This window comes from Hesperophylax consimilis, chromosome 8 (assembly GCF_061612785.1).
Source record: "Hesperophylax consimilis isolate HC1 chromosome 8, BYU_Hcon_1.0, whole genome shotgun sequence".
Taxonomy (NCBI): domain Eukaryota; kingdom Metazoa; phylum Arthropoda; class Insecta; order Trichoptera; family Limnephilidae; genus Hesperophylax; species Hesperophylax consimilis.
In genome coordinates, this window is record NC_142843.1 from 29,534,004 (window position 1) to 29,549,920 (window position 15,917).

General features: G+C 35.2%; 1 protein-coding gene across 2 annotated transcripts in view; it reads right to left on the reverse strand.

Moving 5' to 3' along the window:
- Window positions 1-2,118: 2,118 nt before the first annotated feature.
- sdk (sidekick cell adhesion molecule) overlaps window positions 2,119-15,917 on the reverse strand; it is a 202,764-nt gene continuing 188,965 nt past the window's right edge. The window contains exons 17-28 of one of the 2 annotated variants that reach the window (XM_089634094.1): window positions 15,359-15,694; window positions 15,091-15,271; window positions 14,134-14,349; window positions 12,772-12,968; window positions 12,147-12,343; window positions 11,010-11,249; window positions 9,880-10,231; window positions 8,825-9,103; window positions 8,255-8,275; window positions 6,430-6,750; window positions 5,865-6,190; window positions 2,119-5,301 (exon numbers count right to left, since the gene is read on the reverse strand). In XM_089634094.1, coding sequence (XP_089490220.1) covers window positions 5,059-5,301; window positions 5,865-6,190; window positions 6,430-6,750; window positions 8,255-8,275; window positions 8,825-9,103; window positions 9,880-10,231; window positions 11,010-11,249; window positions 12,147-12,343; window positions 12,772-12,968; window positions 14,134-14,349; window positions 15,091-15,271; window positions 15,359-15,694 — 2,909 coding nt within the window. In that variant the 3' untranslated portion in view covers window positions 2,119-5,058. The remainder of the gene's footprint in view (window positions 5,302-5,864; window positions 6,191-6,429; window positions 6,751-8,254; window positions 8,276-8,824; window positions 9,104-9,879; window positions 10,232-11,009; window positions 11,250-12,146; window positions 12,344-12,771; window positions 12,969-14,133; window positions 14,350-15,090; window positions 15,272-15,358; window positions 15,695-15,917) is intronic. The other variant, XM_089634095.1, reaches the window with a different exon arrangement.

A 15,917-nucleotide genomic window follows, 5' to 3' on the forward strand; every position in this document is an offset into this window, starting at 1 on the left:
ATGTAATAACCTTTACAAAAAATAAAAATAAAATTGAATATAATTACCATATTACAAACAGTCAACCACTCAATAAAGTCAATCAAATTTGAGACCTCGGTGTACTGATTGACGACAAACTTTCATACAAGGCACATATGGATAAGATTGTCAAGAAATCATTGAGCATGTTAGGATTTTTATTCCGTATTTGGAAAGGAATTCAACAATATCCATACACTCAAAATTTTGTATTACTCCTACGTCCGTAGTCATCTTGAGTACGCTTCTGCCATATGGAATCCTTTCTATAACATTCACACAAAACGCATTGAAGCTGTTCAAAGAAAGTTTGTACATCACTTGAACTTTAGGAGACAATTACGTTATTACGATATGGAAAGCTCTATCAAGCACTAAGGACTTAAAACATTAAAAAGCAGGAGAGACACTGCGGACATGATTTACTTACACAAAGTCTTGAGTGGTCATATTGACTGTCCAGCCCTTTTGTCATCAATCAATATTAGAGTCCCAAGTAAGAAAACTAGAGACAAATCATTGTTTCATATCGAAATTGCTTCAACGAGTCTCAGGCAAAATTCTTTCTTACTAAGAACTTGCAATCATTATAATAAAACTTATTTTGATGCTGATATCCTGTCGTGTACCTTAGGAACTTTAAAAAAAATTGTTAACAGAGTATTGTAATAATTAACCCTTTTCTAAATTTAGTACATTACATTCATCATTTATTCATCATCACTCTTACATATTATTTGTATTTAATATCAAATGTACGTGTGTGTATGTATGTATGTGTGCATGTATGTATGCGTATGTATGTATGAAACTATGTATATGTATGTGTGTACGTATGTATTTATATGTGTATATGCATGTGTATGTATATATATGTATGTATGTGTTTATACTTGTATATATATATATATATATACATTTTCTCTTATTATTTATTTGTTTTTAACCTTTCTTTGTTTTCTTTGTTTGTTTATTGCTTTTTAACCTTCTTTATCTTTATTGCATGATGTGAACATTGGTTATTGGGTTGTAACCTAATTCTTTTACTTATTTTTTCTCTCTCTCTATGCATGTCATGTTATAAACCTGTTAATGTTCCTAATAAAATAAAATAAAAATAAAAAATCTATGTCAATATTTCAACAGAATAAAGAATAAGCTACATTTCAAACCCAGGTTGAGTACTATTTGACCTACACATTTTGCAAAATTTTGATTGGAATCTTGGGTGCCTCTCAATCATAAATGCACGCATCAGCCGAGCCGTAGCCTGACTCTCCAATTCACATTCCTGTGCATCAGCCGCGGATAAAAAATGAATTACTCAGCCGACGATTTTGGAGGTTCGATGAACCAACGGGCAACGAGCAAACTGATGGACTATCAAGGAAAGAGGCGAAAGCACCACTTGCGGGATCCAAGCCGGCCGTAGGTGTAACAGCTTGTCACACCAAAATACATACTGAAAGGTGGGTTAAATCCCGGCACTGGGAGGAATGGGAAAGGGCACCCGGAATGAGGCAATCCAAAGTACTCATAAACGGATCAGACCCTTGGCGAACCAGGCAAATACTCAATATGGACAGAAACTCACTGAGGGAACTGGTAGGATTACTATGGGACACTGCCACCTCAGGAGACACATGCAGTTTTTGGGAGTGGAAAACACCAATAGATGCAGAAAATTTGAAGAGGATGTAGACTCCAATTCACCTTTGGTGCCAATGTCCCGCCCTGTTGGGAACAAGGCTCAGATACCTGGGAAGACACATTGTAGAACCAAGCCACATATCCTATGACAACCCTGGTGAACTTTATAAAAGGGAGCTGGTTACTGATAATGGAATGAGGTAAAGTAGGGGAGAGAGCACAATACTAATAATAATAATAATAATAATAATACTTGGATGACTTGTATAGCGCCGTTTTTGTGCAAAAACACCTCAATGGCCTAAGTGCTCACGGGAATTTTATGTCAACCTTAATAAAAAAAAAACTATCAATTATTTAAACTACCAATTGTTAGGGAAAAGGGTAGGTAAGGCGAACATCGAGGTATTACATAATTATAAAAAGAAAAAACTTTTAAATCACAGATCATGTATTAATGAAAAATACAAGAGTCAATGTTACTTCAGTTGATCCATTTTGTGTTCTTACAAATATCAACAAAGGCAGTGAAATATTATCATTATTACTTTTACATACATTAAATACTATCAGTACTTTACAATTTTATACATTAAGTAGTAATACATTTTTATTCTTTTACTAAATTTACTCAGTTCAAAATGACAGATGAGTGTTAATATTACATAAAATCATAGACACCCTTTGGTTCCATTTTGAATCACATTTTACATTCTCTCCGGTGTCATAGTATGATGGGGAGATCAATCAAAACAGTGAAATAACTTTATACAAGTGAAATGACCGGATCTAATAGTCCATTACTATTCTACTAATAACTACATACATTTGATGCGTCTATTTTTTAGCCAACTCAACTTGGCTGCCACATATTCGTAACAATAGATAATAAAATATTGAATTATGAAATATGCTTTGTTCAAACTCCATTCATATTTTTTAATGTTTTTAAAAAGCTTTAAAAGATTGTGACATGACTTTTAATAAAAAAATACATCATTATAATCTGAACTTGGCAAATTGACTAATGAACTGCTTGTGCTTGTTTTAAAAAAATAAAGATTACTGAAGCAAAACTTCATAAACAGTATTCTCTCAGTAATTCACCGCTTGGTTTTCCGAGTACTATTATAATCCGTTGTTATTTTTACTACATGGTCGAAAGCACAGAAACAAGCTTTATTATTTGCCGGTGTTCGTATTTAAAATTCAGTAGTCTGCCGCGTGCTAAGACTCAAAAGATTGCCAGCGGTGTTTGTTTTTACAAAATACATGTTTTAATTACTAACATATTTTATATGTATGTAATCTGTTGCTTACACCAATTGGATATTGCCCAGTTTTTGGGATTAGTGAGAGAGTACTGTATATATGTATATATTTATGAATTTGCTGAAAACAATGATAAAAGGGAGATGTTTGGAAAGAAAGCAGTTAGTGTAATTTTAATTAAAAATTGATCAGTTTTTTCTGAAAACAGTCAATAATTTTTAGGGTCACAAGTTCAGACAATTTTGTTCTCAAAATTATTTTATGTTTTTCATTGTTTATTTACAAAAAATGCTATATTTTCAAAAGAAATATTAACATAAATATTCTTAAAATTATAAATAAATATGTACAAGTTTTCGTCAACTAATACTTTTATGATTGTATGTCTAATAAATACATGACAAATGTATTTTTACGTTGAATGAAAATGTGTCGATAATAGTAGGTACTATAAAATAACGGATATACTGCAAAACTTTTCTTAACCCATCTGCTGCTCTGTGATATGCAAGCAATCTGTGCCTCTAAAGCTACATGCATACATTGTATGCATTAATTTTAAAAAAAAACTATGACTGTCAAAAAAAGTTCCGCGCATGCCTGTTATTTTATATATTTATGTATATTGGGAATGCAGTGAAACAGTTAATTATTATTAACATACGTGTAGTAGGGTTTTGTGCTTCTTTATCATGCTATACGTTTGAATGAAATGCATTTATTTCCTAAAACACTTAATGAAATTTTTTAAATTTCAGAAGAATGAATTCCCTATAAATTATTTTTCTTAATCACATAAATGAAAGATAAACACTTACATTCACTCCTATCATTACTTTTTTTTATATTTAATTAACAACAATAATACAAATTTTAAAACATAGCAAAAATAATAATTTACCTGTATTTAAGCATTCATGCAGTAAGTATAAAAATTGTTGGCATTAATTTGACGGCGTGCAGCAAGAAGGTGCTCTTCAATCATTTGTGGATGATATGTAGTATAATAATGGCACAGTTAGCATCCGATCAATGACCAATTTCAGCAGACCAATATACTGTTCAGATTTAAAAAATAATAATAAAAAATTGAACACTATGATGAGAAAAATCCCTTTTTAGAAGTCGGATACATATTTTTTTATAAAGTTTTCCATACAAATTTATATTCCAGTATACTGGCCCATTCAAATTTGGCATAAAATCGCTTTAAATAAAATTACGAAGCTAAAGTTAAAATTTAAATAGAGTAATTAAAAGGAATGTTGAAATAAAAAATCCATGAAATTATTATGTACCTACAGAGATAAATAATTGAATAAAATGTTTTTTTTTTCAAAAGCAGTAAATAATTGAAGGTTAGTGGTTTCCTTCATTCATTTCATTCAGTTGATTCATGTTCGCCTACAGCAGATGTTGAGTCGGTGTTTACGTTGTATGTTGGACTTGTAAACGTAAATTTAATACTAGACTACAGGTAATAAATACATTAATATTACAACTGTGTTCATCGTGCTATTCTTATACATTAGCTCTTACTCATTTAAGTTCAATTTAAAATCACAGAAATAATCATATATGATAGAAAATATGTACAACTGTGAGATGAATATTATGTTTAATAATTAACTATGATTGTGATAATTTTCCTAGAATGTTGAATTTTAAATCTTAGGGAAAATTTATCATTTAAACTAGCTACATACATTATGTAAAAGTTTTATATCAAAACAGCAGTAGGTAGGTACATTATATTAAAATGAAATTGTAAGTATAAAACATAAGAATACTTTTCTAGATTTGAGTGAGGATGATATTTTTGGAAATTAGAAATAAGTAGTTCGAATCGTACATATTTCCTTAACATATGAGTCCTTAAAACACTATAATAAATTCTGAATTTCATGTTCATTATGGCATCTAAAATTTGTGCAAAAAAGTCTCGAGGTTTATTAAATATTTGTGGTGAAGTCATATGAGAAATACAATACATAATACAAATTGTTTTGGTGTGTTTGTCACCGCTAAATGTGAATAAAAAATTAGTCTTTTCACTATAATTTACTAAATATGAATTGTATCTGTAATCACAATGTCGTTCCCTAAGGCGTCCTGTCAAACGAATGACGAGAAACCTGGGAGCGGCGCACGAGAGCGAGCCATATTGTTCATTATTATCTGTCCCCCGTTTAAACTAACCACGGCACTTCCCTCGGGCTCCGAGTCCGTGTAACTCGAGTAGTTTCTCACTGGCTTTTGCTTTTTCCACGACTGGCGGAGGGAGTCATTCACATTGGCGTAATGATTCACAAACGAATGTGGGTCGGAGCGCACACTCTCATTTTCACTTTCAGAACCCTGTAACAAAAACTACCATATTAACATCTCAGAGATTGGCATACAAATTACGTACATCCATTATTATTACCTACATAATTTTATAAGTGTAAAATAGTTAAAATTTTGAAAATAAAAAAATATTAACTACGTTGTGCATTTATGTCCAATGGATTAAATAAATGGATAAATTACCAATTTTATTTCCTGTCTAGGTGCTTCTTGTAGCTGAGAGGTAACAAAGGTTGTAAAATGTAAGTTAAAAATACATTTAATACATACATAATATTATTGACGAGCTAAAGGTGATTGATCATAAACAAAGGCATATATGACTTTCGCGCTAAGATATAAAATTTTATATACATAATACATATGGATAGGTATGTACATATTTGAAGTTCTACACCAAATTGCCAAAATACATCAAATAGGATTACTTTTTATTTAAACTTAAATTTTTGGCACAAAAAGTCACCAGCTGCCATATTTTTTTGTTGTTTAGATGTCAAATAACTTGGAATGTTAAATTGGGGAAGAATATAATATCATATTGCAGTGCAAAAATATTAAATAAAACAAACCTGTGATTCCGAAGAGCTGATTTCCGAGGGTTTCTCGGTGACGGAACTATCATCGGGGTTCTCCTCATAGTCCTTGAGGCTCTCCTCATCGCTGTGGTAGGCCACGGAGGCAGGCGAGGGGCGGGGCGGGGACTTGCTGAGGGCGGGGGGGTGTGCGGAGGAGGTCTTGGCCCGGGCACCCCCGAGCGTGCCCCCTGGAGCCCGGCGGAGGGTACCCGTGCTGCCGAGAGTGCCGTTGTGGCGCGCCCGGTACAGGTCCAGGGCCAGCTCGCCGCGCTCCTCCGCATCCATCGCCATCGATTCCTCCAAAGTCTTTTGGGCTTCTTCTGAAATAAATTCTATATTATTACTTTGATTTTATCAAATATTACTAACTACTACAAAAAGTGTATCCTTATTTTCTTACTGAAAAAACAATATGCTATACAGTCTAATTTTCTGGCAGTTAAATAGGTACCAACATAAAAAAATAAATGGTTTTATTATAGATCAAAATTATTATTACATATATTATTATACTCTAACAAAATTCAAGTAAAAAATGCTGTTATGTTTGAATACTTACGCTTATACTTGTAGCTTTTGCTTTTCACACAGAGCACCGCTATCACCATAATGATGATGATAATAGAAATAGCGGCCAAAGCCACCATGAACCAAGTCTGCCTGTAGAATGGCCGGTGCTGCAGATAGCCATATTCCAGATACAGCTTGGACGGAGTCACGATGATGTCGTCGGTGTACGCCGGGTAGCTGATTCCAAAGCTGTTGTAGGCTATCACCCTGAAGGAGTAGCCAGTGGAAGGCAGCAGGGTCTGGTAGGAGATGGAAAAGTCTTCCAGAGGTCCGTTGCTGGTCCTTGTGATAGTCTCCCAGCGTGAATCGTCTGAAAGTTTATGAGGATATAGAATTATGCAAAATTTAAAAGCAAGTCTTCTAAATCAGCGTTTCCCAACTGCCGGTCCGCAAAAGATTCGGGCGCTACAGATAATGAACTACTCAATGGCTTCATCCAGACAGCCTGCACAATGCACGTCAGTGATTCACAACTATAAAATAAATAATTAAGCATCATAAAAGGCAAAATAAAGTGTTTGAAATCCAATGTGATTCTTGTAATATATATTGGGGCCCTCCCACCAGTGTATTTCTTAGCTTACTTGCTAGTTGTCAACGGTTCATCCGCTACTCATGGTATCTGGATGAAACTACTGACGCACACATACAATGCAATGTAAATATTATGCGACGATAAAGTCAGGATAGTGAAAAACTTAACTTAGTATCAGAGCGTAGATATAGTTAACTTAGGGTTGTGCATAACTATGTATACCAATAATTACTTCTTCACTGAACTTAGAAATTTTTATTTCTGCAGTCAGAATACAAGGATGGTTTATCTCCTTTGTGTTATACAGAGTGCCCTTTTAACTCATATTTCGTGTAAATTCAAATTGTATCAGAACATGAGAATGGTCTGAGGAAATAGGTGGAATAGCTGAATCAACTGCAAAAGTTTTATTCCGCTGCAAAGTATGTTGTAGTTAATTTTTCAATGAGATTAAAAAAAAAATAATGATAGAAATAGTTTCACCAGAAATTATTATAGCTCGAGGGCCTGAACAAAAATGCCCACCGGAGCGCAGTTAGCCCTCAAATTAGATCTCAAACCAGTAGGTACTAAAAAAAACTTATTGTAGTGGCAAAACTAGTGCGAATCTTAGTCTTAGTAATACTAAAAAATTTGCCGGTCTGCAGGTCTAAAAAGGTTGGGAAACTTTACAAATGAAACTAATTCACTTCCTTGAAAATAAAGCACATATTGACACCATACTTGTAACAAAAAATTGTGAGGGAAAGAAAAAAAACAAACCAAAAATGGTAACATTATTTTCCCATCAAAATTTTTCTCAGACCTTACATGGTCTTGATTGTGTGGCATAGAAATTGCATACATTATGTATGATAAATTCATTCAATATTCAAAGAGTGAAGAGGTGTATTTATTATTCAATCCATTAAAAATACACAAATAGGGCAACAGAAAATATATATAAAACTAAGAAAGCAAATAAGACATGGATAGGTTTATAGTTTATAGATACAAGTAAGTATATCTTATGAGTCTTTAATAAAAAAGGGAGATAGCAATATTGTGCACGGAATATTATAAAAGTGGAATTTGTTTAGTAATAAATATAATAAAAAGTAGCAGTAAAAAGAAAGTCTATTGCAAATATTGTATGTTTTTGTATGAAGGTGGTAGTCTAAAGGTTTTAGTTACAACTATGAAAAGACTAGAAAGAAAATGGGGGAATGGCATGCATGGCACAAATGTCTGTGCGTATGTATGTAAAATGTGCGTGATGAAAATACATAAGGAAACTTACAGGACTGCCATGTTTCCTTTGCTGTAGTAAGAAAAATCACCATCATCTTTATCAGAACTTATTGCAGATAATAATACATAATAATTACGCAATTTTATTGTAAGCAAAATTATTGTTATCGGTACATATTATAATAAAATATATTACGTAAATATAAAGCAAAATAACTATTGTACATATGTATTTCGTTCAATGGCTGACATTTGTGAAAGTAAAATTTAATTCAAGCATATTATTATAAGCAAACAAATTAATCTGGATTATAATCATACATACAGTTATTATGACAATCATTAAAACGTTCAATATTACAAAGCATTTTTTTTTAAAGTTGTATGTGCTTTTCTAGATATTTATTAAAATGTTAATTCTAGCACTTAAATTATTTTCCACCCCAGACCGAGATGTTATAAAAATCCTTGTTTATTTAAATATGTACCAGTTTCACGGTGCCCGCAGCACGGTAAATCGGTTGGCACAAAATAAAGTGATTCTAAATCTGGAATAAAGTCAAACAGAGTATAAAAAGTGGATCCGTTTTAGAAGCAAAATATGTATAGTTGTACTGACCTTTCTTTCTAGTTTCAATGTAGTATCCAAGGAGTGGCCCCTTTCCGCTGGGCGAGTTGAGCCAGTGCATGTCTACTCCGGCGGGGGTCCTGGTGAGCGCCAGCTGGCGGGGGGCGGCAGGGGACCCAGGCTGAGGCCCCGTGCTGACGTTGCCCCATACCGCGGGGCCCAAGTCCAAGGTCATGGCGCGCACGCTGAATGTGTAGCCCACCTCTTCCTCGAGCCCGCCTACTACCAGACTTGTGTCCGATACTTTCTGTTTCACCTGCTTGCTGAATTCTGGAATAAAATATTGCTAGTTAGAATCTGACATAAAAAAAAAAATTTATAAAAATTTCAGAGAACTTGAAAACTAACTTCGAAATTTGATGAATTGTTAAAATTTTGTGAAACAACCCATCCTAAATCTGCAAAGTGGTGGGTATTTGAATTATGGCGATTGGCAGTGGCATATTTGCTAGTTAGAATGATGATGTTCTACTTATAAACAGATGCACACTACTTAATCTACAAAGTTATTTTTGAATTAAGGTTGCAGTCAATGATAATCATTTTTTTTGGCTGATTTGCTACTTAAAATGATGATTTGCTACTTAGAATCAATTTAGTCTGCAAAGTGATCATTGAGTTAAGGCGATTGACAGTCAATGGTGATGAGTTTTTAACAAAAAGTTTGCTTTATTGTTGGTGTGACGTATTTGTTTCCCACCAAAGAACAAACACAATATTATTAAATTATTTTCATAAAACACTTGAGGTTTGAAATTAAACGATTATTAAATAATGTGTTAAGCATTATTTTACTCTTCATGTATGAACCACATTTATTGAAATATATAAATTAATTCGACCACTGTATTATGGACATGTAGGCACATATTACGGATAACTAGGCAGTTAGGTGAAAAAAGTACCCTAAAAAGTTTAAAAGGTAATGAATAAAGGAATACATTGTTGTCCCGGTCCACACCAAATAAATATATAAGAATTTTATAGCTAACAAAGTAAACACAAAGTTACTCCGCAATTTTACAGTTAGATTATGATGTACTTACTTTCATTTTGCTGCGTAGTCTCATACGTCACTATATATCCCACAATCACACCGTTCTTCTTCTTCGGTGGATCCCAGTTGACCCTCATGCTGGTCATGGTTATATCGGTGAAGTTCAGAACTTCAGGAGGTCCGGGCAGCCCCTGGTGGGTTCTCACGGAGATGGCTCCGGACCTGGGCCCATCGCCGGCAGGATTGAAGGCCAGGATTTGGATTCGGTACTCCGTGTACTTGTCCAGGAACACCAGGCTGTGACTGGTGGATGTTGCTGGCACAATTTCAATCTCTTCTTCGATTCTTTTGCCGGTAGGTAGCGTTTGCTCTTGGGGAGAATCAGTGACCAAGTAGAACACCTAAAGTAGGAAAATCGGTTTTAATTTACTATCCAGCGCAGACTCACTCGTCTGCGCCTTTTGCATTAGTCTAACGGTGCGTTTTATAAGAGGAGCGAAGTCCATGCTAACGCGATTTCTCTTCTTGGAAATGAATTTCAATTGGAATAAATCATTTTACTGAAATCACGTTCGCATGGACTTGGACTCTGCGTAAAACGCAATGTTGGGTTAATAGATTCACTCAACCCCCAGTCTGCATGTCAGTTTATGGCCTCAGGCGTCACCCTGCAGACCTCATCAAACAAATATTATTATTTCTTCAAAATGAAGGAAAAAACATTGAAATATCGAACATTTAGTTACTGATACTTTAACATAACGATACGCTACTTTGCACGAGACATGATGCATGAATAATCCATGCATTGGTGGACCACAAATATGTATAAATAAATAGTTTAAAAAGAAAATGTATGATTTTAGAATGCTACTCATCTCCATTGTACATTATAATGATAACTTATTTTGTATATACTTTTTTTGTCTATTGCTTTACTATAAATTACAACTTTAAAAATTTTTATATGTCTTTTTTTGGGTTCCATGATAACTCAACACAGTGAAAATTCAACACACTCTTAAAAAGTGATATAAAGTCATTAGAAACGAAGAATTTTTTTTTTATAACCTAACCTAACCTACAGTTAATAAAGTTTTTGTTTCATCACTTTCCATGACTTTATATAACATTTTAAAGATGTGATGAATTATCTGGTCACCCTTTTTTTTGTGTCACCTTATATCCTAGCAGATCTCCATTCTGCGCGCTATGCAGCAGCGGCTTCCAGGTGAGATGCACCTCGGTGGGGGACAGCGGGGTGGCGGCCACCTCGCGCGGGGGCGCCGTGGGCACGGCCTCGCCAACCCACACGGCCGCCACGGGGCCCGCGGGGCCCTCGCCCTGCGAGTTGAAGGCTCCCACGGCTATCTCATAGTTGGTGTCCACGGCCAGGTCAGTCAGAACGATTTCGTCAGTCTGGAATGAAACAAAACATTACATTTCAGCATTTTTATTATCGTGTTTGGGGTATTATGCTGCGTTGCATTTCTCCTCCTTTAGCCAACATTTACAGTGTCCATCATCAAGGCAGACTTGAAGAGTGTGTTTAAGTGTAAAGTTTTAACAATAATCAGTCTGTTGTTGAATAATCAGCGGAAGTTGTTAAAGTGGGCACACACTGGTTCAAAAAGTGTACAGTGTACGTACAAGTGACCAACTCGAGGGCTTAATGTCAAACAACGATATCTACAAAAAACACAAAAAGAATTCTAGGGTTTAAAGTCAAACAACGAGTATACCAATAATTCGAGGGCTTAAAGTCAAACAAAGTTACCTACAAAAAAACATACCAATATTAATAATCGATATATAAATTGTTTGTTATATAATTCCCTGTATGTTTTAAGTAGAAAATGCTGTTTGACCATAACCACTTGAGTGATGGCTACACAAATTTAGGTAGGTGAATTTTGATGAATTAAAATAAATTAAACAATTATTAAAAATAAAAAAAATCTTAAAATATGGGTAAACAGTGAAAATTAGGTGGAAACATTGGCTTTAAACTGCAGTAAGCAGTTCATATGTTTCTAAAATAATATTTGGAGGTATGATGTTAATTAAATCGAACACCCGGAAATCTTCATTGCTCGAGTACTTAATCCCTCAAACCCTTTGTCAAAGAATTGGTCAGATAGATGACCGATTCTTTGCGTTTGCACTATTGAAACGATCTATTTAAATAAAATGTCACATAAGAGGTTCAAAATATCAACAGAAAAATCTTGCAAATGCGGAATTAACCTTCCTAAGAACAATTAATAACAGAAAAATATTATGTAGTATGTAATTTAAACAGGAAAAAATACCAACCTTTATTCCCATGACATTTTCTTTCAGCGGAGTCTGCAAAACTGTAGGGAAATCAGATACAGGCTGGTATACAATTCTATAGCCTCCAGTTTCCGTGTCTCCACTCCAATATCTCTGTTCAACAGGAGTCCAGAAGACCTTGACGCTGTTCGTAGTGATCGGCACTACTCTTAGACCTTGCACACTTTTACTCGGCGCTGAAAACAAAAAAAATATTGAATCTGAATTATCGAAACACAAATTTTGTATTCATATTGTGATAGTTTGAGTTAAAAAGCATAGGTGGCTTTACTAGTAGTTTTAAAGAGTTCCAATAGATGTCACTTCATAATCGCTTAACGGACGTATCAATGTGGATATGGCGTCCTAAATTTTGCGTCGGCACCCCAAGAGTTAAGAGATAAATTGGGTTTACTGGCATTACAGACCAACAGATCGTAAGATTACTACATAGGGAACAATGGCTTCCTTGCTGTTCGTATTTTCGTAATGTGTTGTGAAGAAAGTTAATAAAAAGACAAGTGCTTATATGGATGACAGCGTATTTAAATCTTACGCTTATCCTAGGTCATCACAATTATTACAGTAACTAATATTTAAAGTAATAAATTTGGTGTTTACTAACCAGCAGGCAGGGTCCTCACTTTGGCCGATTCTTTGCTGTATCGGCTTGGTCCAATATCATTGGTGGCTCTGATTCTGAACTCGTAGGAAGTGAAGGGTTTCAGATCACTCGCTGTGTATGAGGTGACAAACGGATCAACCCTTTCAGGTATGGACTGCCACGTAGCATCGTTCTCTCGCAGTTGCACTGTGTAGTATCTGTTGAAGATAAACATTTTATTATAAAAATAAGATTCATACAGAATAAAGATTTAAATATTTCAAAGCAATTTCTTCTTGTTTCTTTTTGAAAGTGCAGCAATCATTAACTTCATCGGATAGATATAATATGTAGGTTCAGCTGAAAATATCATATACTAATTTATAGCCAAAATGCGCATCATATATTCCATGATCCCAGCGCTAAGCTCATAATAATTCAGCTTACACGTAACAGATATTAATTGAGTATCCTCGTATATCAAATCTGATGTTATTTATCAACCAAAGATGCTTCCTTCAATCACATAGAATGTTGGCACTTTTCGTAGGATATGAACAAAGTTCCAGGTATGAATCGCAGTGCCTTGCGCAACATACCGACCGCGCACTATAACATGTCAAAAGTAGAAACTAAGTAGTCAAATGTGGCTCACGTCTTATACATTGTATTCAATTTTAACTTTATAATACACAATATATGTGCGTATTCAGTAGATTACTGGTCTGTGTTAGTGTTTAAATAGGCAGAGCGTTGCAGAACAAATGGCGACAGCTAGCAAATATAGCAATCAGTGCCATCTGTCGGTACCTTTATAAATTAGTACAACTTTACTAACTAAATAATGATAATATTATATGTTGGCTTTCTTGCAAAATATTATTGGCTGTGTTTATTTAGCGAAAAAAAAAATTAAAATTTTGTGTATCCATTTATAGGCTTGTAATATTCATGGACAAATGATTCTGCTTGTGAAATCCCAATCAAATTGGCTACAGCATATCGGCTTAGCCACTCTTAGCGAAAACTTGCACAAATAGTTGTCCGTGATAAGTTTTTTTTTTTGGTGAATTTGCTGTTTTCCCTTCTACCTACCCTGATCCAAAACTCTGTGCATGCCACGGGCGTAATGGAAGTACAAAAGCAGGTGGTGTCTTTTAAATTATTTACCATCATTACATAAATCTCCAATAATATTTATTTTACAAAAAACATAACATTCATATTTTTTATGTGATACTGTAATATTGTAAAATAGATTGTGAAGTTTAAATAATACTGATTGTTAATTTAATCAACATTCAACATTCTGTCTTTGGCTTCTACGGTGGGATTTACATTATCACCACAGAACAAATTTGAATCAATCAATCAACAACAAACCTGAGAGGTGCATATCCATCTCTCCCGGGGGTCCATGAGAAGGTAATATGATGTGGCTGCAGCTGCCCCTGGGACACTTGGGGCTGTGAGGGGGGCTGGGGGGGGTTGCGGTTATTGGTGGTGAGCACCAAGGCTCGCGCCGTCTGTCCCCAGCCGATCCTTGTCTGGGCGGTCACCGTGAACAGGTAATAGCGCTCAGATGTTAGACCAGTTGCCCTGGAAATAGAAGACGTTGTAAATTATTTACTGAATCACTGAATCGTTTATGGTGCCTCACGTCCCGTACTAATGGGATATTAGAGGGGCCATATTGTCAAACTAGAAGAATCACCATACTTCTGATGATCTTTATAAAAGAGACAGGAACCGTTGTTGAGTAAGTCAAAACATGTGAGATTGCACAATAGCGTGCATAATGCTTACAGGAGCCATGAAAACTTTCTCCAATAACCACAATTAAAAACAATATGTAATAAATTTTCAAACATTCAAGATTTCCAATTATACTACATAATTTCCATGTGCATATGTGTATGACATTTTTACATCTGCCCTGATGATGGACACAGCAAGGTTATCTGAAACTTTGGGTCAAGAAAGAGGAAGCGCAACACGGCACAATATCCCAAAAATCAATAGCAATAATACTTTTGGCTGTGAGAATGCTGAATGTTTCGAGAAACTCCGAACACGCCAATAGGCGTATTGTATCAATATAACTTTCATTGCTCGTCGCAACGTGTTATTATTATTCTGGCATTGTGCTTAAATGAAACCATCAAAAGAAAATTCAAATAATACTTTGGACTTATTTTATAATTGAAACGTAGAACCAAAATGATAAGAAAAATACTTTGGAGTTTTTCAAGCCTTCTCTGTCCTAATCTAGCAGCGAACCTGTTAAACCATACCCTTCTACTCTTAGTTCATAAACAAACTACCAGCTATAAAGCTTACCTGAAGGTTCTGTCTGACGGTAAAAACTCTCGTGAAAATATGAGTTCTTTGGTACTGTTAAGATGATAAGTGACTCGGTAGGCCAATATTTCACCATTTGGATCCTCGGGAACATCCCATATAATTCTAGCTGTTGTAAATGAGACATCGGGAAATGAAACATTAGACGGCATGCCGGGAGCTAAAAAACATACAGAAACCTTTTAGAATTCATTCCTAACATTATATGTAAATATGACTTGTAAGTCTAGTAAGACATATGACTTACCATCTTCGAAAGTTTGAACTGTGATTGGAGGTTTACTCAATGAACCATCTCCTAGCCTAGTGTAGGCCAGCACTTGGATTTGATAATTAACATATTTCCTCAATTCGGTAAGTGTTGATGTGTGGGTTTGATTGGACGGGATCAGTTTGCATTCCGGCGGTGTAACTCGTAGGGAGAGTGACACGGGCAGAGATGGGGACGAAAGGGGGGCGTAGCAAACCTTGTAGCCTTCCACAATTCCGTTCTGGTGGTTAGGTGGTACGGAGCCCCAAACAACCACTATTGTAGTGGACGACGTGGCGTTAGCAGTCACATCGGATGGGCCCATAGAAGGTACTGAAATAACACAAAAAATTAGCATATGATATTTTTTAGCTCCCTTGCTATTGCAGCGCCTCGACAATGTTCTTCGGTGGTTGCATCCACGGTTTTGCACCCTTCTGGTGAACTGGTCTCAAGAAATGATTCACCTAGTGCGAAAACTCCTTAGTTCCAGCATCATCTTGTGAATAAATCAATCACCAAGGAATGACAGTATTCGTAGGAAATCTATGAGTAT